At 43.7% G+C, this 16,966-nt stretch overlaps 1 protein-coding gene across 1 annotated transcript in view; it reads right to left on the bottom strand.

The window, feature by feature from the left end:
* Positions 1-29: 29 nt before the first annotated feature.
* Positions 30-16,966, bottom strand: part of LOC109860253 (transmembrane protein 132E) — a 28,456-nt gene continuing 11,519 nt past the window's right edge. Inside the window, exons 5-11 of the mRNA XM_020439223.1 lie at positions 15,164-15,428; positions 10,647-10,790; positions 9,616-10,506; positions 9,051-9,489; positions 7,891-8,327; positions 7,491-7,789; positions 30-7,347 (exon numbers count right to left, since the gene is read on the bottom strand). Of these exons, the coding sequence (XP_020294812.1) occupies positions 6,627-7,347; positions 7,491-7,789; positions 7,891-8,327; positions 9,051-9,489; positions 9,616-10,506; positions 10,647-10,790; positions 15,164-15,428 (3,196 nt within the window). The 3' untranslated portion in view covers positions 30-6,626. The remainder of the gene's footprint in view (positions 7,348-7,490; positions 7,790-7,890; positions 8,328-9,050; positions 9,490-9,615; positions 10,507-10,646; positions 10,791-15,163; positions 15,429-16,966) is intronic.

Genomic DNA, 16,966 nt, shown 5'->3' with positions numbered 1-16,966 from the left:
TCGTTTTTTTTTTATTTTTATTTTTTTTAAATTTTATATAAGCTCTCTATCGTGGAAAGAAATCGATCTCGAGAGAAAAGTAGATTCGCTTTTCAAACGTGTTTTCTCATCAATCGATATGAACAAGAAATATAGTGGCCAATTTAAGGAAAAGGGACTTAGTGATACGAGAAGCTCGATATGTTACAATTACAATATTTTTTTTTTTTTTTTTTTTTATATATCTTTGATGACGGTTTGATGGTAACAACAGGTAAATACTACATATTGTACATTGAGTAGGCGATAGTCGTATCTTATTGTTTATAATTAGCGTATTATCGGCGGCGCGCATTGATGATCGACAATGACGACGGCCACGGTAATGACGATGACAACGGCAACGACGACGACGACGACGACGACGACGACGACGACGACAACGACGATGATGGATGATGATGACGTCAAAGACATCCCTCGTGTCTTCAAAGAGATATGGCGCGATCGACACGGCGGCGATGGCAACAGTAGTAGCACAACAGCAGCAATAATCTCAGTACTAACAATAACAGCAACAGCAACGATGACAATAATACAATGATAGAGAGTAGTATAAGTAACAATAATATCAGTAGTATAGTATTAGATATATATGACAATAATAATAAATATTTTCTCTCATCTCATGAGTATCATGGAACACGATTCTGATATTTCAAGCTGACACAACACTTATAAATACGACAAGAACTCTAGCCGTAGATGTCCCCGAACAACTTGTCGGGACACTTATTTTGTAAGAAATGGCGCGACAAAGAGCCGGGACGAAATCTGGTCAATCGATCAATCTTCGTCGGAACGCGAAGTGAGCCACTGCAGTTATGTGTGTATATATGCGTATTATTTACTTTTCAGTCTTCTCAAATAAACATTTACTTCAAGGTGATTCCGCATCGTCTTTTCAACGGCAGAATTAAAACATTGTTCAAACCTTAAATTTATATTTAAAAAATAGATTAAAAATATATACATATATAATATATAGAGATTGAAAATATGTGACATATGAAAATATAGAAAACACTTTTGCTTATTTTCAAAATATAGATTTAAGGCCATTCGAAAGTTCTTTCGTTTAAACAAATACGTAAAAACAGGAGCCAAACGCTGTATCGGCTCCTCTTTTCAGATATTTATTTTATTTTATTTTTTTTTTTTTCATTTTGGAGACACATGTAATAACTCTATTATACTTTCTTCCATCGAAATTTCCGCGTGTGAGAATTGTGTCGCTCGGTGTACATATAAACATTTCCTTCCCTTGTGCTCTTCGTCTCACCGGGACAACTAATGAAACCGTTGACGAACTTCTGTATACCAGTACAATCATCTTGGAATCGTCTAATGAAGGACATCTGCGTCGCGTGAACACCGTTGTCGTCGTCGTTGTCGTCGTCGTGGACGCCGATCACCACTGCCACCGTCGTCGGCGTTCGTCGTCGCGCGAGCGCACAGTCAGTAAATTACTAATTATCGCTTTCTTCGTTTTCTTTTCTCTTCAGTTCCGCGCTTATCACACTTATAATATATATTTATATATATATATATATATATAAATAGGGCGACATGTCGTGTCTGAGGAATGTGTGCGGATGCAGAGTCAGCGATGCGACGAGATGAATCTATCGTATTTCTAGTCGGCACAAGAACTCAAGAAAAAAAGGAGAGATAGGTTTTTTTTTTTGGAAGGACAGTCGTAACGTGCGCGTTCCATTCATTGCTTATTAACACTGATTATGTGGGATAGGAATTTTTCGCGATAGGATATCGTATATGCGATACGATGTTGTAGACAGGGACTCTGTGAAAATATTACCAGAGCGATTCCCGAGCGAATTCACAAGTATTGGATCTATCATTTTCGAAACCGTGTTATTATTTTCGAGAGAAAAGAAAACAAGTGGAGAAATACAAGTGTACTATGAGATAATACAAAAGATGAGCAAACAAAGAGATAAAAAGAAACGAAAGAAAAGACAATGAAAAAAAGAACGAAGTTAACGATAAGAAGACACCACGAGTTTACAAGAGAATTTATATATGATAGAGGAAACCTTCTCTCGGGAATCTTGCTGGATCACATTGAAAAGGATGTACACTTCGCTAGCTTGTTTTGCGACAAATATATCGACACTACAAAAGCGCGCGAGTCTTTTGTTTGAATCGATGATGTGGAACTAGAAGTGCGTATGTACACGAGATTTTTATCTAATACGTATTTACGCGTGTGCGTGTGTACGTGTATATGTGTGTGTGTAACTGGGTGTATAGGGCACCACGCGCGATATTACATAGTACCATATACATGTATACATATACGTATATATGTATATATATATGTATATGTATTACGTATACATGTGTATGCGTGTATGCGCATTATTTAAACATACAAGCCACTGACTCCGGTCGTTCTCAGTAAGATTAAGTAAACGCTATGGCATCCATGATAAATCACCGAGGCGCGCCTTTACATCGAGCTCGGTGATTTAATGATTACGATTAAACGCGGGTCTGTATTCTCGCTCGGTATTCGGATATGATATTTCGTACAATACAAGTCTTTTCAAGCCATGTTCGAGTCTCGCTTCTCCGTCCGTAAAAAAAAAAAACAAAAAAAAAAAAAACAAAAAAAAAGAGAAGAACAAATCAGTCAACGGAGCAATTAGTCGACACTGAACTAGACTAGGTACTCATTATATCTCACATTTAACAATCCATCTTATCGCGTGTGAAGAGTATAATCAATTAGACTGAGCGTGACACACGTAAGAAATCAACATGACCGATAACACAAACTAACGAGAAATAAATAAGTGTTAAACAAAACAAAAAAAACAAAGTCTTCAAACGCGCGAAAATGTTTATCGTGTCACAATTGTTTCGGTGTCGCAATCACTCCGATTGATGTGTTACAGCGTTTGTTTTATAAAGTCTGACAGTTAAGACGACGAGTATTAAGTGCGGGATACGGACTCTTTTTTTTTTTTAGCGGACGGTGACCGCGGGGAAATCAAGATATTATCAATCGAGCAAAGGCAACGTACATTACATATTTTACGTTGATTAATATTATACACACACACACATATATATATATATATATATATAATATTAATCAATAATATCTGTATACATATATTATAGTTAATTATGCTATAAGAGACTAGATTCTTGGCGGGCTGTGCTTTTTTTTTTCTTCTTCTTTTTATCTTACGCGCGTTGTTCCGATTCTTCCACGATGTTGTCGCGCAACGTTATCCGCAACGAAGCGCCACGTGCTCGCCGATCGGTTTGGACGATCATATCACTATATATTTTGTCCCACACGCGATGTGCTAATTATAACACACACACAACTTACAGAGTTATACATACATATTTAAAACGCGTTAGATGCGTACACACGTTGGTTATAGATTTTTTTTCCGGTTGATCCTTGAAGCAGGTCGCTCACTTATTCACACCTGGTCTGCCTTTTTGTCGTCTCGTTTCACTCGATCGCTCTTCGCGGTTAATCAGTTGATATTATTTATGGAAAACAACGAGGCGCGACTACGCAAGCTCCGCAGCTACTCCAGTCGAGGCTCGGAAGAACATTACAGAGGGGATTTTCTCTCTTTTTTTTTTCTTTTCTTTCTTTCGCAACCTTTTTTCTCTAACGTATCGATATACTTTCTTTGTATCTAGGTACAACGCGAATCACACGACGAAAGTGTGCCTAGTGATAGTGAGATATAAGACTTGTTGACTCTTTCCGAAACAACCTTCTTCGTACACATGTCAGATACATGATGTCAAAAATGTTGAAACGTATATATTTTCGATACACATTTCGAATATTGCTAAAAATATTGAACATCTCGCAACGGATTATTGCCTAATAAAGAGAAAGTCTTAATAACGGAATAGATATGTTTCTTTTTTTTTTCTTAAACGAAATGAGACATTCTTCTCAATATCTGTACAAAAACGCACACATTTCGACCAACTCTAAACACGTTATTTTTTTTTTTTTTTACGGCAAATTTACAGTACATATACATTTGATATGACACGCGTATATATATATACAATATACGTAGTACACGTATATCTCATAGCAGATACATCAATAATGGTACCTAGATACAAATATGTTGGAAAGCAAAAAATGCGGGCAATCATAAGATATATCGTATGTGTCTGGATATCGTATTTGAATATATATCGATACACATGAGGGAGAAGGGGAGGGGGAGAGGATAATTTGTCTAGAATTAGTACCTATAGGGTGAGAGATGCTTCGCGCGAGATACACCGATCTCGCAAATCGATGTACACACGCACGCACGCGTGTGTGGATGCGCGCGGTTTCACATATTGATGAAAATTGCAGCGTGATAAAAATTTGTCGATAAAACGATTTTGCAGAATTCACACGCAGAATCTCGTAAATCGCGAAAGGGTAGTTCGAAAACGATTACACTAGAGAATGTCGCAGTGTTACAATAATAATAATAATAATAATAAAATAATAATAATAATGACGTATACGCGTGTCTTTTCATTCGTTCACTTTCTCGATACGTCGATGTACGCGTATGTTTTATTCTTTCTCCTCTCGTCGAACGACACACGGCGTGGAACGATTCTCGCGACTCTCTCTTCTACTTTTTTAGCCATTACAAATGTAACTTCAAATTTGTAAGTCCATATAGTTTTAACATGCGCGCGCGCGCTATATCGCGTTTTATTACATACATAATATATAATATATAATATGTACACCACAGTCTTATACGAAGCAAAATTTACAAACATTACGACGTTACGGTCGATCGAATAAATATCATGTGACCTCCGTTGCGACCTGGTCAAGTTGCAGTCGAACGCTTCGTCTTACTTTGATCGTGCGTATAACGTTTTCGTTTGTGAAAATGCCCGATTGGCAGTTTCCACTCGATGAATTTCTTTTTTTTTTTTTTGAACTCGTTTTTTTAAAGAGTTATTTTACGAAAGCTTAGCTGTATAATGAAGATCGAACGAGCAAGAGCGAGGAGAAACAAAAAAAAAAAAGGATCGATATACAAAATTCTGTGAAATATTAAACCTCTGGTATAGGTTCTCGTTTGTGAGTCTCTCCGGACTCTTTGAAATGCGAAAGTTACTCGCTCACCCGATAAGCGCGAGGTTTTCACGGAGGATTCCGGATATAATTTTCCGTAAATCTTGTACGAGACTATTTCGCGGAATTCGGAATCCTCTCTTCGAATAGCGTAAGTTATGGCACAAAATTCGATGTAGAACATTCGCACAAAGGTATATAAAGTAGAAAATCCTTCGCATCTCATCTTATATGCATGTTGAACACGTACGCGATCAAAATACGAAGGAGCATTTCGAGCGGCGATACTCGTCTCGCGGCCCGACCAGGGAGAGGAGTTCGTGTTAGCGGAGGAAAGATCTTGAGCGAGAGAGATCAAGATGGCACGCGCGGGGTGGAAAGGAGGGGGAGCAAGTGTGGGGATCAGCGACGATCACCGCGCGAAACAAAAGGAAAGCTCGCAGCGAGGAACGGAAACGTTGTGTCGACGGTTTTCGTCATCGAGCGAGCGATTTACCCCACTGGCCACCGACAGTCAGTTTTTTTTTTAATTTTTTTCTTAGTTTTTTTTTTTTTAAAGCCTCTTGCGTGTACGAATAGTGCTCCGACTATTTATTACGCCAGAAAGTTTTCGCGATACGACAGAACACAAACGTCCTCGCGCATGCGTACACGTGTAATGAAAAATATAACTACAGATCTATTAAAAAACATTGTCACAATCCAGAATGGGAAATGGTTAAAGCTTTACATTAAAATGAATGGAACAATTTTGCGAACGAGAAAGAGCAGAGATATATATTGAAAGAAAAAAAAAAGAAAATTGCGTTTTAATTCCTGATAATCGTCGCATATTCAAAACAAAACAAAACAAAATTCTAAAAACAGACAAGAATACACATCTCTTTGCGCGTATGATAAAACAGTCATATATAAATTGTATGTACAATCTCTTCTTATCTCTTATTATCAATTTACGTATATCTCATTAGTTACTTATCGACACACGGGACAAAATAGGACTATTATCACGGCAAATTATATCGTAAATTCACAGGAACTTTCACCTACTGCGTCCGAAAAACCTGCTGGCGGTCGTAATAAATCGTCAGGGGGATTATATGGAATCTTACGTGAAGAAGTTTAGCTTTCTCTTAGTTTTTCATTAATATGAGAGTGTATGTATGTGTGTATGTGTGTGTTTGTGTGTTATTTTTTTTTTCTTTGCGCGTTATTCTTAATGTGCTGCTATAGGAAGCTGACTAGATTATAGTCTAAAATACGAAACGTTCGGGTTTTATCATTGTCCTCGATGTAGCCGGAATCTTCGTTTCCGCGAGAGCTGTCGCGAATTCTCAAAGAGAATTCTCGGACAGAATTCTCATGACAGGAAGCGAAGGAAAGATGCGGCTCGATCGCGCGTCTACTGGCGAGGATCCCTCTGTTCCGTATCGACGTTGACTACTACACGACCTTCGAGAAGGCCGAACTGCCCCACCTAGGCATTCGATTCTTTCAAGTTGTCGAAGTACTGCATGATCTGGTTGTAGTCCATGCCCAAATTAAGGTCGTCCAGCGCGACCGACTCCTCCTGATCATGGGAGGAGGACGAGGCGGAGGAGGAAGCGGAAGAGGAGGTGGAGGAAGCGGACGGTGACGAGGACGGCGGGGACGTGGTGGTGGACGAGGCCGCGCCGCCAGTAGGTGTAGACGAATTCACGGTGGAGACGATGGCGGACGACAGCGGGGTCGAGAACGACGAGTACATTGGATTACCGACTATGGTCGCCCTCTTGATCTCCCGGGATCTACCGGCGTCTTTCGCGAGATGCCTATTGTCGTCGTGATTCACCAGCTCCACAAACTCCTCGTCCTCGCCGTTCTGTTTGTTCGCGTTGTCCACCCGTGGTTTCCCATGCGGCTTGACTATGTGATGATTCGTTTGCTGCAGCGGCTGCTTGCTGCTGTGACGATGATTATTCCCGTGATGACCGCCGCTGCTGCCGCTGGACGCCCTGTGGCGATGCTTACGCGGAGGTTCCGGCAACCGCATGTTCACTCCCGTGTTTCTGTGCGGCGGCACCGGCGGTTTGTAATCCTCGTTATTGCCGTTGCTCACGTTGTTCGTGCCGTTCGTCGTTGTCGTTGCTGTGGTCATCGATGTCGACATCGTGGCCGGCACTCCGTGCGGCGGCAAGGGCGGAGGAATATCGTCATTGCTGCAAGCGAGAGTTAGCAATTACATCAATTACGAAGCTTTCGCACTTACACAAGCAAATATCGTTGTAATTACGGAAAAGTGTTTATTCAATCTTCAAAAACATTTCACGCAAGAAGAAAAAATAATAATATAGATAATTACTCATTCCGCGCGGTGGTCAGAGCTACCATCGACATCGTCGTGGCCGTTGTCGAAGCGGGAGTCGGAGTTATCATCGCGGACGGTTTGATCGCGCATTTCACCGCGGAACTGTTCCTCGCCATTCTGTCCTTCTTGCAGTAAGTCGTGGTGTCGATGGCGCCGCTGGTACTTCCGCTGGTACCGCCGTTGGATCGTTGATTGGCGGACGGTAATTCGATATGATTCGGATTGTCGAAACACGTGCCCAATTCGCTATCGGCTTCGCCTTCGCCGGCTAGCGGATTACTTGTCACGCGTACCTGGCCAGTGCGTACGTTTTAAAATTAGTTTTTTAACGATGATCATCCAATGACAATTGTTAATACAACAATTCGCGCAAGTTATCGCACGACGTACGTACCTGTTGCGGGCCGCAAGCAGCTCGTTCAAGAGTTGCTCGTCCCAGCCATACCCAGTCGTGTGCGTTGGTGGTCGATTCACGCGGCGGTCGTCGGCCGGAAGCCAGCTGGTTCGCGGCAGCGCGAGCTCTCGCACCCGCGCCGGAGAGTACCGGCACAGCTGCACCGGTCATCGGCGAGTCCGGCGGCTGCGGCTTGAACTTGCTGGCGTACACCACGCAGGAGACGACAAAGACAACGATCGCGAAGCAGAACGCCGCGAGCAGCACGTACATCCCGATCTCGAGCGGACTCATACGATCCCCGACGCCGTGGTGTCGCACGCCGACGCCGCCCATACCCCCTGAAGACATGCCATTAGCTATAGCCGTGCGATGCTGCCGTGCCTGCACCAAAGGCTCGTGCTCGTGCCCGTCTTTCTCGTCTTTCAGCGGTAACCCTTTGCACAGAAAAACAAAGAGAGAGAAAGAGAGAGAGGACAGAGTGAGACAAGGTGTTTTGTGCTGAGAGTTGGAGAGCCGCCTGAGAATCTTTTCTTTTTTCTTTTTCTTTTTCCCCTTTCGACCCCTCTAAAGAGCTAGACAGCGGCCAGACATGCTATCCGGGCATGCACAATGTCGAGAGAGGACAACTGAATGTGCACCTTGCGATTTAATTTTTTTATTTCTCCCCGTTGAAACGACTTTATTCAACGCTTTGTAAAAATACAGCGGTTTATATCCACCTCGCGCGATTAATGGAAATCTTAGAGAATGACAAAGGTCGCGAAGTACTCCGACGACCTGTAATAATAACGAGCGCGTTGCGTCGCAACTTATTCTTGGAGAAAGACGCATTTGACATTCAGCACAAAGGGGGAAGACTATCAGTTACGGAAGGGCTAGAGATGGAAAATCGCGGGGAGAGGTCACGCATAAACAGGCAGGCAAGCGAAAACTTTTTACAGAGTACGAGAAGCCAAATGGTTTCGTGAACTCTCGTGAAGAAAGTTTTCTCTAAAGAAATGCAAAACGAAGTGCGTAACATGCGCTACGTGGCAGTTATAAAGCGTAGAAAAGAACGGAAAAGGGGGGAGAGGAAGAGAAAACGACAGAGAAAGAGAAGAGAGAAAGAGAGTGAGAAGAGAGAGAAAGAGCAGCAAAGGGGAACAGGGTCTATTTACCGATGAGAATGTCATGTAGATCAGGTGCCATTTCGCCCCGGCTGATTTTACGTTCCCTGTGGTGATGTGAGCCGACGGTGCCACCGCCGTCGTTCTGCACGAATTCCGGTCGATTCGGCATCTCGCTCGAGGCAAAATCCACTTCGACGTTGGCCAACGCGCTCGCCAACGGGGCGACCGTCGTTCTCTGAGAGCCTTTGCTTGTTCGTCGACCGGTTGCGCGGCAGGACTCGGCCAGTTGAAGATTGATGCGCAGCAAGTCGCCACGACCCTCGCCGACCGCGATGACCCGTGGATGATGCGAGGCAACCATCGGCGCAAACGCCACGACATCCTGATCCATACTATCCACAATCAAATGGTAATCGCTCACGGCGATCTCTCGCAGAGGTGTACGAGTGCCATCCGAGAACTCCACGTCGATGTCCAGCAGACCTTCCTGTTACGCGCGATAATCGCGTCAAATTTGTCGATAAAGAAAAGAAGAAAAAGAATACTTCAAGCACCTGTGTGTGTATGTGTGTGTGTGTGTGAGTGTGTACGTGCGTGTGAGATGAGATCTCACCTGATACTGAGCGGTCAGTCTCCTCGTGATGGACGTCTCGGCGATATATCCGTTCTCGATCGCGGTGTCGGGACTGATACTCAGCTGAAGACCGGACACCACTCGGACGGACAGACGCATCACGGACACGCGATCATTGCAGACCCGAATCTCCTTCGCACCGATCACTCTACCGGTGATCGGTGAGACGACTTGCATCTCTGTGCGACCCACTCCGCGTCCCTGCACCAATCTACCCTGAAGAAGCGTCGCTATTCTGGGATCGGAAACGCGCAGCCCGCCCACCACGAGATCGGTGACGCGAAGCCAAGTGCGTCGATTGACGAAGTACGAGACCCTGCCCGAGTCGTGATCGTTCGCCATGAATCGCGCGTACACCTCGACCGGGCTCTGCTGGAAACGCAGCTTGCAATTGGCCGGCGACGCGTTCCGATCGATGGAGTTGATCGTGTCCCATCCGTGCTCGTTCCCAGACCGAAATCGCTCGTCGTGATCGTCCTCGTCGAAGATCGCGTCCGGATCGTCCACGTTCATGGACGTATCCTCTATCGATTCCTCGAGATCGACGGCGCTCCTTTTCTTCGCTCGCGCGGTCACCGGCGGCGATGATCCCGACGGCGAGGTGATCTCCGTTTGATCTTCGTTCGTTTTCGTCGCGTTCAACAGACTGCGTTTGCTCTTGGCGCCCGTCATGTGCTCGTCCGGTACCTTCCAGCCCTTTATCTGGCTAAGTCGCGTGTCGTCGACGTTTACCTCCAGGGGAAATTCCGGCATCCACACGGTGAATCTTGCCAAGCCGGTGTACGTGCCGTATTTGACGAGAACGGACGCGTTGCTGGAACCTCTAATCTCCGATCCGTCCACGTACACGCTGCTGCACGAGGAGGATACCTACGAATTTACGTGAAAACGACCGATAAAGAAAGAAGAAGAAAAATCGCGGGCGAATATCTACGCACAACGGACCGAGATTTTTCCTTCAATCGAGCTCTACGTTAGCGCGCGCCGCTCGTGAATTAAAAAGCAATTACCTTGAGTACGCTCTCGTCGTCGGAATGACAGGACGACTGCAGCGTGACGTCGGCCACCGTGCCGGCTTGGCTCACGATGAAAACCTTCATTCCCTGCGACACCTGACGGCCCGTCAACACCGCCGTATTCATCACTTCCCAGTTCTAAAAAGCAAAAACACAAAAAACACATCCCTGTTGTTACACACAGAGCAATTCAAACGCCTATACACCGCCAATTTTCAATAGCGTGTGATTGAAATTTGCGTATATCTCAATATATGCGCGCGTCTCTCTCTCTCTCTCTCTCTCTTTCATTCTCTATAACTTCCAACGTTGATAGAGCTATTATACATTATTCATAACTGTTACGGCGTTTTGTCCTGAATTTCATCTTCTTTTCGCCGTGAAACACCAAAGGGTAATATAAAGAATATTAAAAAAAGAAACGTGTCAAACTATAAAAATCACACAAGAATATAATAGAAAAATATGAAACAACGTGATTCCTCTCTTACAAATTATTTTGATACTTTTTCAATATTCTTAATTTGTTTTTGCAAAAAATTCTGTAGTTCAAATGCGCTCGGGAAATTTATATTTCCAAGTTTTCACACAAACTATAACAATTAAGTATATCTTCGACAAAAAAACAATCGAATTTCCAACGGTGAAACAAGTTCTCTTTCGTGTCTCTTCGAAGCAAACAATCCGTTTACTGCTTTAACATCGATAAAGAGCTCACGAAGGGCTCAATTTGCGTGGTCCTCCGTCTGACGTGCGGTTGCTTTACAACCGCCGAGGACATGCATGCGCAGTCTTGCTGCACACGATGTACACGTGGAAATTACTTCACTTGCGTTCACGTACATGTATGTACACGCGTCACTCGCTCGCTTGCGCGCGCGCGTGTGTGTGTGTGTGCGCGCGCTTTCCCCGTAGTAGTTCGTCAACGCGGGGGATCGTTCCGCAAAAGGGTCGGTCGGTCCAGTAAGCCATTTCGAAGTTGGCTCCGTACTAGCTACCGCCGCGGCCTTTGGAAGGAACATCAAACGGCTCGGATATTGCACGAGGGAATTTAAATCTCTGACGCCGGGGCGATGCAGTTCCTGGCTGCATAGCTCGCTTGGCACCCCGATGTAGCGCGACTGCCACATCGCGCCTGGTATAGACGGATGTTTGTGTTCTCTCACGACGGTAAAAGTGGCTTACCCTCAAACGCGCGAGCCATAACTCTTTCTCTCTCTCTCTCTCTCTCTATCTATTTATCTATCTATCTCCCTTTCTTCCTTTCTTCTTTCGTCATACGTCCTCTTTTGCGAGAGAAATTCGCGCAAATTTTTACGATATCGCGGTATACACGCGATATATACCGCGCGCACAACTGTTATTTTATTTTTGTTCGCAATGCGACAATCGTACGCGTATACGATATTGTGAACAAAAATAAAATTCGTTATTTTGTGCCGGGAGAAATGCGAAAGACATACGTATGCAACATTAAAAGTGGCGGATATTAAATTTCATAACTCGAACGAAGCGAAATCCAGACGTCCAAACGTGCTTGCTTATGATTTTTGCAGAACGAATCCGACAAAGGGTTCCGCGGCAGAGTTTTTCCAAAGGAAAAAAAATACAGCTCCCCGGTGCACGTTATAAAAGTCCAATGTGACATTTAATCGATTTGCGCCGGGCTTGTGTCCGAGGGAATTTTTTTTCGCCGAGCCCGACATAAAAGAAGCAAATCGGAGTAATATTTTTTGGAGTAACTAACGTTAAATTTTTTAACCCGAAAAACTTACGTATGTGATTATCGATAATACGTATCCCTATCGAGATTTCTGACTGTTCACTAAACGCTCCCTCGCGAAAGATGAACACAAATGTCCTTTATTTCGAGTTGTATCCATTTATATTTTACTCGCCTTAATATTGTATATAATATTGTATAATAGATTAACTTATCCTTTTCACAAGCAAAACGGAATACGGTATGCGCAAAGTTTGATATATGAATTGAACATGCAAGTCCATACCTTCTGAGATGGTAAAATTATTTTTTGATGTGCATACAAACGAAACGCGCGGAAAGAGAGAGAAAGAGAGAGTTGCTCTTTTCAGCCTCTCTCGAGATCGCGAAATTATTTTCCAAGTTCGTTGAAGTGGGAGAGCAGAAAACATTTTCAACGTATAATAATGTAACGTCAAAGGCGCAATGAAAACGTGTACAGGAACGGGAAACAAAAGAGAGAAAGAAGAAAATATGATATGATATGATATGATATGATATGATATGATATATGATATGATATTGCTTTATTTATTAGGCACTCTGGAAACGTTTTCTCAAGTGCAACATAAGCAAAAAAGAACAATAATCAAAATAACAAAAATAATAAAAAAGAAAAATGAGTATATAAAGAAATGAACAAAAAATATTAATTATGAAACATAAAAAGGAAACATAAATGAAAAATAAAAATAAAAATAAGAGAGAGAGAGAGAGAGCGCAAAGAGAGTTCTGTACGTTACTGCGCAAAATGTGCACAATACACGGGCTATTACTCTGATAAATTTCTGCAGCGCGGGGAAAACAAGCGCGCGCGTGTCAGAGGTCCACTAATTGATAAATTAGGTAATTAATTCGTTTACATATCGCTTTGAAGGCACCGTGCGCGCGCTCGCTCGCGGAAAGTTGTCGGAAACTCGGTGCGCGCTTCTTGATTATCCTCAGTCTAATTGCTCGCTTCTTTCGCGTGCGCGTGAGACTGCGAGCAAAAGTTTTTAATTAAAAGAGACCTCTTTTCTCGACCGCCCTCTCCTCTTCCGCGCGTGCTCGACCTCTCGCGCGTGTGTTATCCATCAACACCGTGAATGTTAAGATCGAACTCATCAGCGCGTCGAATTCAATTTAAACAGTTGCGCGAAGACGAGCACTTATTGAGAAATTCGAACTGCAGTTGGTAAGTGTACCAGAGTCGCGAGAACTTTTTCAGATATTCGAATTAATCTCTCTTACAAGTTTTTTTTGTCAGTAACAATTATATAAGCGCGCGACTCTGTTAAAGATTCGAAATGAACTATCAAACACCACGAAACAAGTGGTTGTGGGTGTTTTACATTTTTTTAGCGGGGCAGAAAAAAGTCATCTTCACTCAGTTCAATTTAATATATATATATATATATATATATATATACAGGGTGTCCCAGAATTGCCGTACAATCGCTCGTAGGCAGGTAGAAGAAGTAAAACTGAGTCGAAAAGTCCTGAACCATTTTTTTCTATTATTTATAATAAAGGAGTAATTATTGAGTAAATCAGGCCAATCAGCGTAGACCTTTAGTCAGGCACACGTCAGTGAGCGCTCACACACACCAGGCGCGCGGCTCACTGACGTGCGTCTGGCTAAAGGTCTGCGCTGATTGGCCTGATTTACTCAATAATTACTCCTTTATTATAAATAATAGAAAAAAATGGTTCAGGATTTTTCAACTCAGTTTTACTTCTTCTACCTGCCTACGAGCGATTGTACGGCAATTCTAGGACACCCTGTATATATACACATGTGTGTAGGTCTAGTAAATCGGCGCGGAGAAATGTGGTCGAGACCCAGCCGATCTGTCTATCTCTCTCTCTCTCTCGGTGCGCAGCAATCGAAAATTTCATTACGATCCGTTGTTACAGCAGCTGCGTCGTCGCCGTTAAATCGAAATGGAAGTCCCTGCGATCGACTCTCCGCTTGTATCGATAGGAATTTCGTCGCGGCTGAAAATATCGTCGTTATGGTGAACGTGCGGGCGCGGAAAAGCCGAAGGAGAAAAGTGTCGGTAGCGCGAGAGCTCGCTCGCCCTGGGAGCCGAAAGAGGGAAAAAGTATTATCCTTTGTCGGTTTTCTTTCCTCGTTTCTCCCTTCCTACCGGTCCGTAGCTTTTTCCTTTTACTCACGCCGTCTACGTTCTTTCTTCCTTTTTTTCCCCTCTCTCTTCTCGCCTCGTTCAACGTCTCGATGCTCGCGAGAGAGAAAGAGAGAGAGAGAAAGAAAGAAAGAGAGAGAGAGGACCGTAGATTGGCCGACCGAGCGGAAACAGATTCTCGCGCGACGACGGGGTGATCGATATACAACCGTATTGATCGTCGCGAACTCTTTCTCCGGGAAGGATTTTCACCAGCGGGGGACGAGAAACGGAAGAGCGCGCGATGAAAATAACCGCAACCGACGGAGGAAAGCCAAAATCTGGCCAAAGCCTCAAAAATCCTTCGACTACTACTTTTCCTATGACGTCTTAAAGTTTCTTGATCCGCCACACTGCAGTCACGCTGCAGATTTTGACGTCACAAGGTGCAAAGTCACATTACGATCTTGTTTTATAAGATGCGCGAAATATTGCAAACGGTTTCTTTTTTCTGGTTACATCATTGTGATAAAACAGAACAAAAATTCCTTCTATATTCTTCTCTTTCTCTGTATTTGAACGGTTATTTCGCAGATTTGCGGATCGGCGCCTAATCAGAATTAAAGTTTGACATCTTGCATTACCTTCGAGATCGGAAGCACGGCCTGTATATCATCCTTCTGTATCTCGAGCCGCGCCTGCAGCTTCCGCTTCTCGACGTGATGATGATGATGATGCTGCATTTGGCGTTGCTGCATCCGCTGATCGGCGCCAGTTAGTTGCGAGTCGTTCTCCTCCTCGCCCTCGAACGCGTAACGCACGCTCCACACAATCCTGCCTCCGTCCCAGCTCCCGCCTACGCCCTCCTCGTACGCTTCCAGCAGCATCGTCATTATTTCCTCCGCGGATCTGAAACGAGAAACAGAAATCTCGTCGAAATTCTCGCGTTGCACGTTGAATAATTAAGAAACACGAGAACAAAAATTAAGAAAAAGCTTTCCAGCGCACCAAATATATTTTCCAAAAACAAAAACACACGCTGCACACTTTGCAATTACGCTTTTTACTTAAACAGAGATAACGGACGAGAGATCGTTGGAGAGAGAGACTATTTTCTCGGTAGTTCCAGGTGCCGAGCACATAATCTGTGCATCATCACGTTCGTTCGGGCGCTCGTTCTCGCTCTCTCGTGTTCGCGCGCGGGAATAAATATGTTTTTAACGACGAGCGTTATTTTCGAGCAAGCGAGCGAGCGAGAGAGCACGGTTGTTAGATACAAGCGCGGAAATTAAGAGAAGAACGAAAATGCTCTCGCCTGTTGAGCAGAGAGTCCGATATTGCTAAGCGGACAAATTTTACGTCGTCGCGAAAACTAAACGCGTCTTTCGATCGCTTTTCCTTTAGAATTTACGCGTTCACACACACACACAAAAAAAAAAAAAAAACTATGTCCTTATTATTTATGCAGTTAAACCGCGTATACACAACACGAGTACGTTACTCATACATTTCACTACGGGCAGTCGGGCGACCGTCGGTATTAAAATTGCCGTATAAGAGGGGCACGGTGTTACTGTGCGAGAATTATAAATTAAACCCGCAATTAAGTATTCATATCTATGCAAATTTCATTACGCTCGCTACAAATTTATCAAACTTAATTAAACCGAATTATAACGTTTGCGACGAGTTGTCTACACAGTGTAAGTTCGGGAGAACATTTATTGCATGATTTACGATTCGAAGCGATTAGTAATAACATACGTTTGTCAAGGCGATGCATAATTGAAGGATATGCGTCGTGATATAATAAGCTACTGTACACCGTGTGTTTACGTGTGTGAGATGAGCCAACATATAAAATTACACCGTCAAACTTGAAGGTTATAAAAATTGCTATTTAATTTTAAAAGATGATAAATTACAGAGTTTTAAGAGTTAATATCCGTCGGAGGGGTGAGTTTTTTCGTGCGAGAGTCGTTCTTGTAATCAATCCTCGGCGCAACTTTTTCTTCCCATTTTTCTTTTCTTTTTCCTTCGTCAAACATTCCTCGCGCAAGTGTCGCCCGCAACGTCGGGTCGTTCATTAAGTTTTATCGAGATTCTTATCTCATCGAGATTAAGGTAGCGACGCTATTTCAGAATAATTATACCGCAGCCGCCTCGGGGTTTACCTGCCTAGTTACGAGGAGAGAGCTAGTATCACACGCATCGGCCTGATCTCGATGCGAGAGCCGTCGCGTTTGCTGGCGGAGCGCGCCACACGGAATCTTGATAAGCGAGGAGAGAGAGAGAGAGAGAGAGAGGAGAGAGAACCTCCAAAGTCGCTCCTCCACCCTCTCTTCATCGGCGTTATCGCGGCCTGTTGATCTACGTTGCGTGCATGTCGGTGGTTGCCCTTCGCTCCCGCATTATTAGACGGCGTAAATCGTCGTCGATTTCGCGGA

The sequence above is a fragment of the Pseudomyrmex gracilis genome, unplaced genomic scaffold (genome assembly GCF_002006095.1).
Source record: "Pseudomyrmex gracilis isolate BER0280 unplaced genomic scaffold, ASM200609v1 scaffold_354, whole genome shotgun sequence".
NCBI lineage: Eukaryota > Metazoa > Arthropoda > Insecta > Hymenoptera > Formicidae > Pseudomyrmex > Pseudomyrmex gracilis.
The sequence above is the reverse complement of the archived record's forward strand: the minus strand, read 5'-3'. Positions and strand labels throughout refer to the sequence as shown.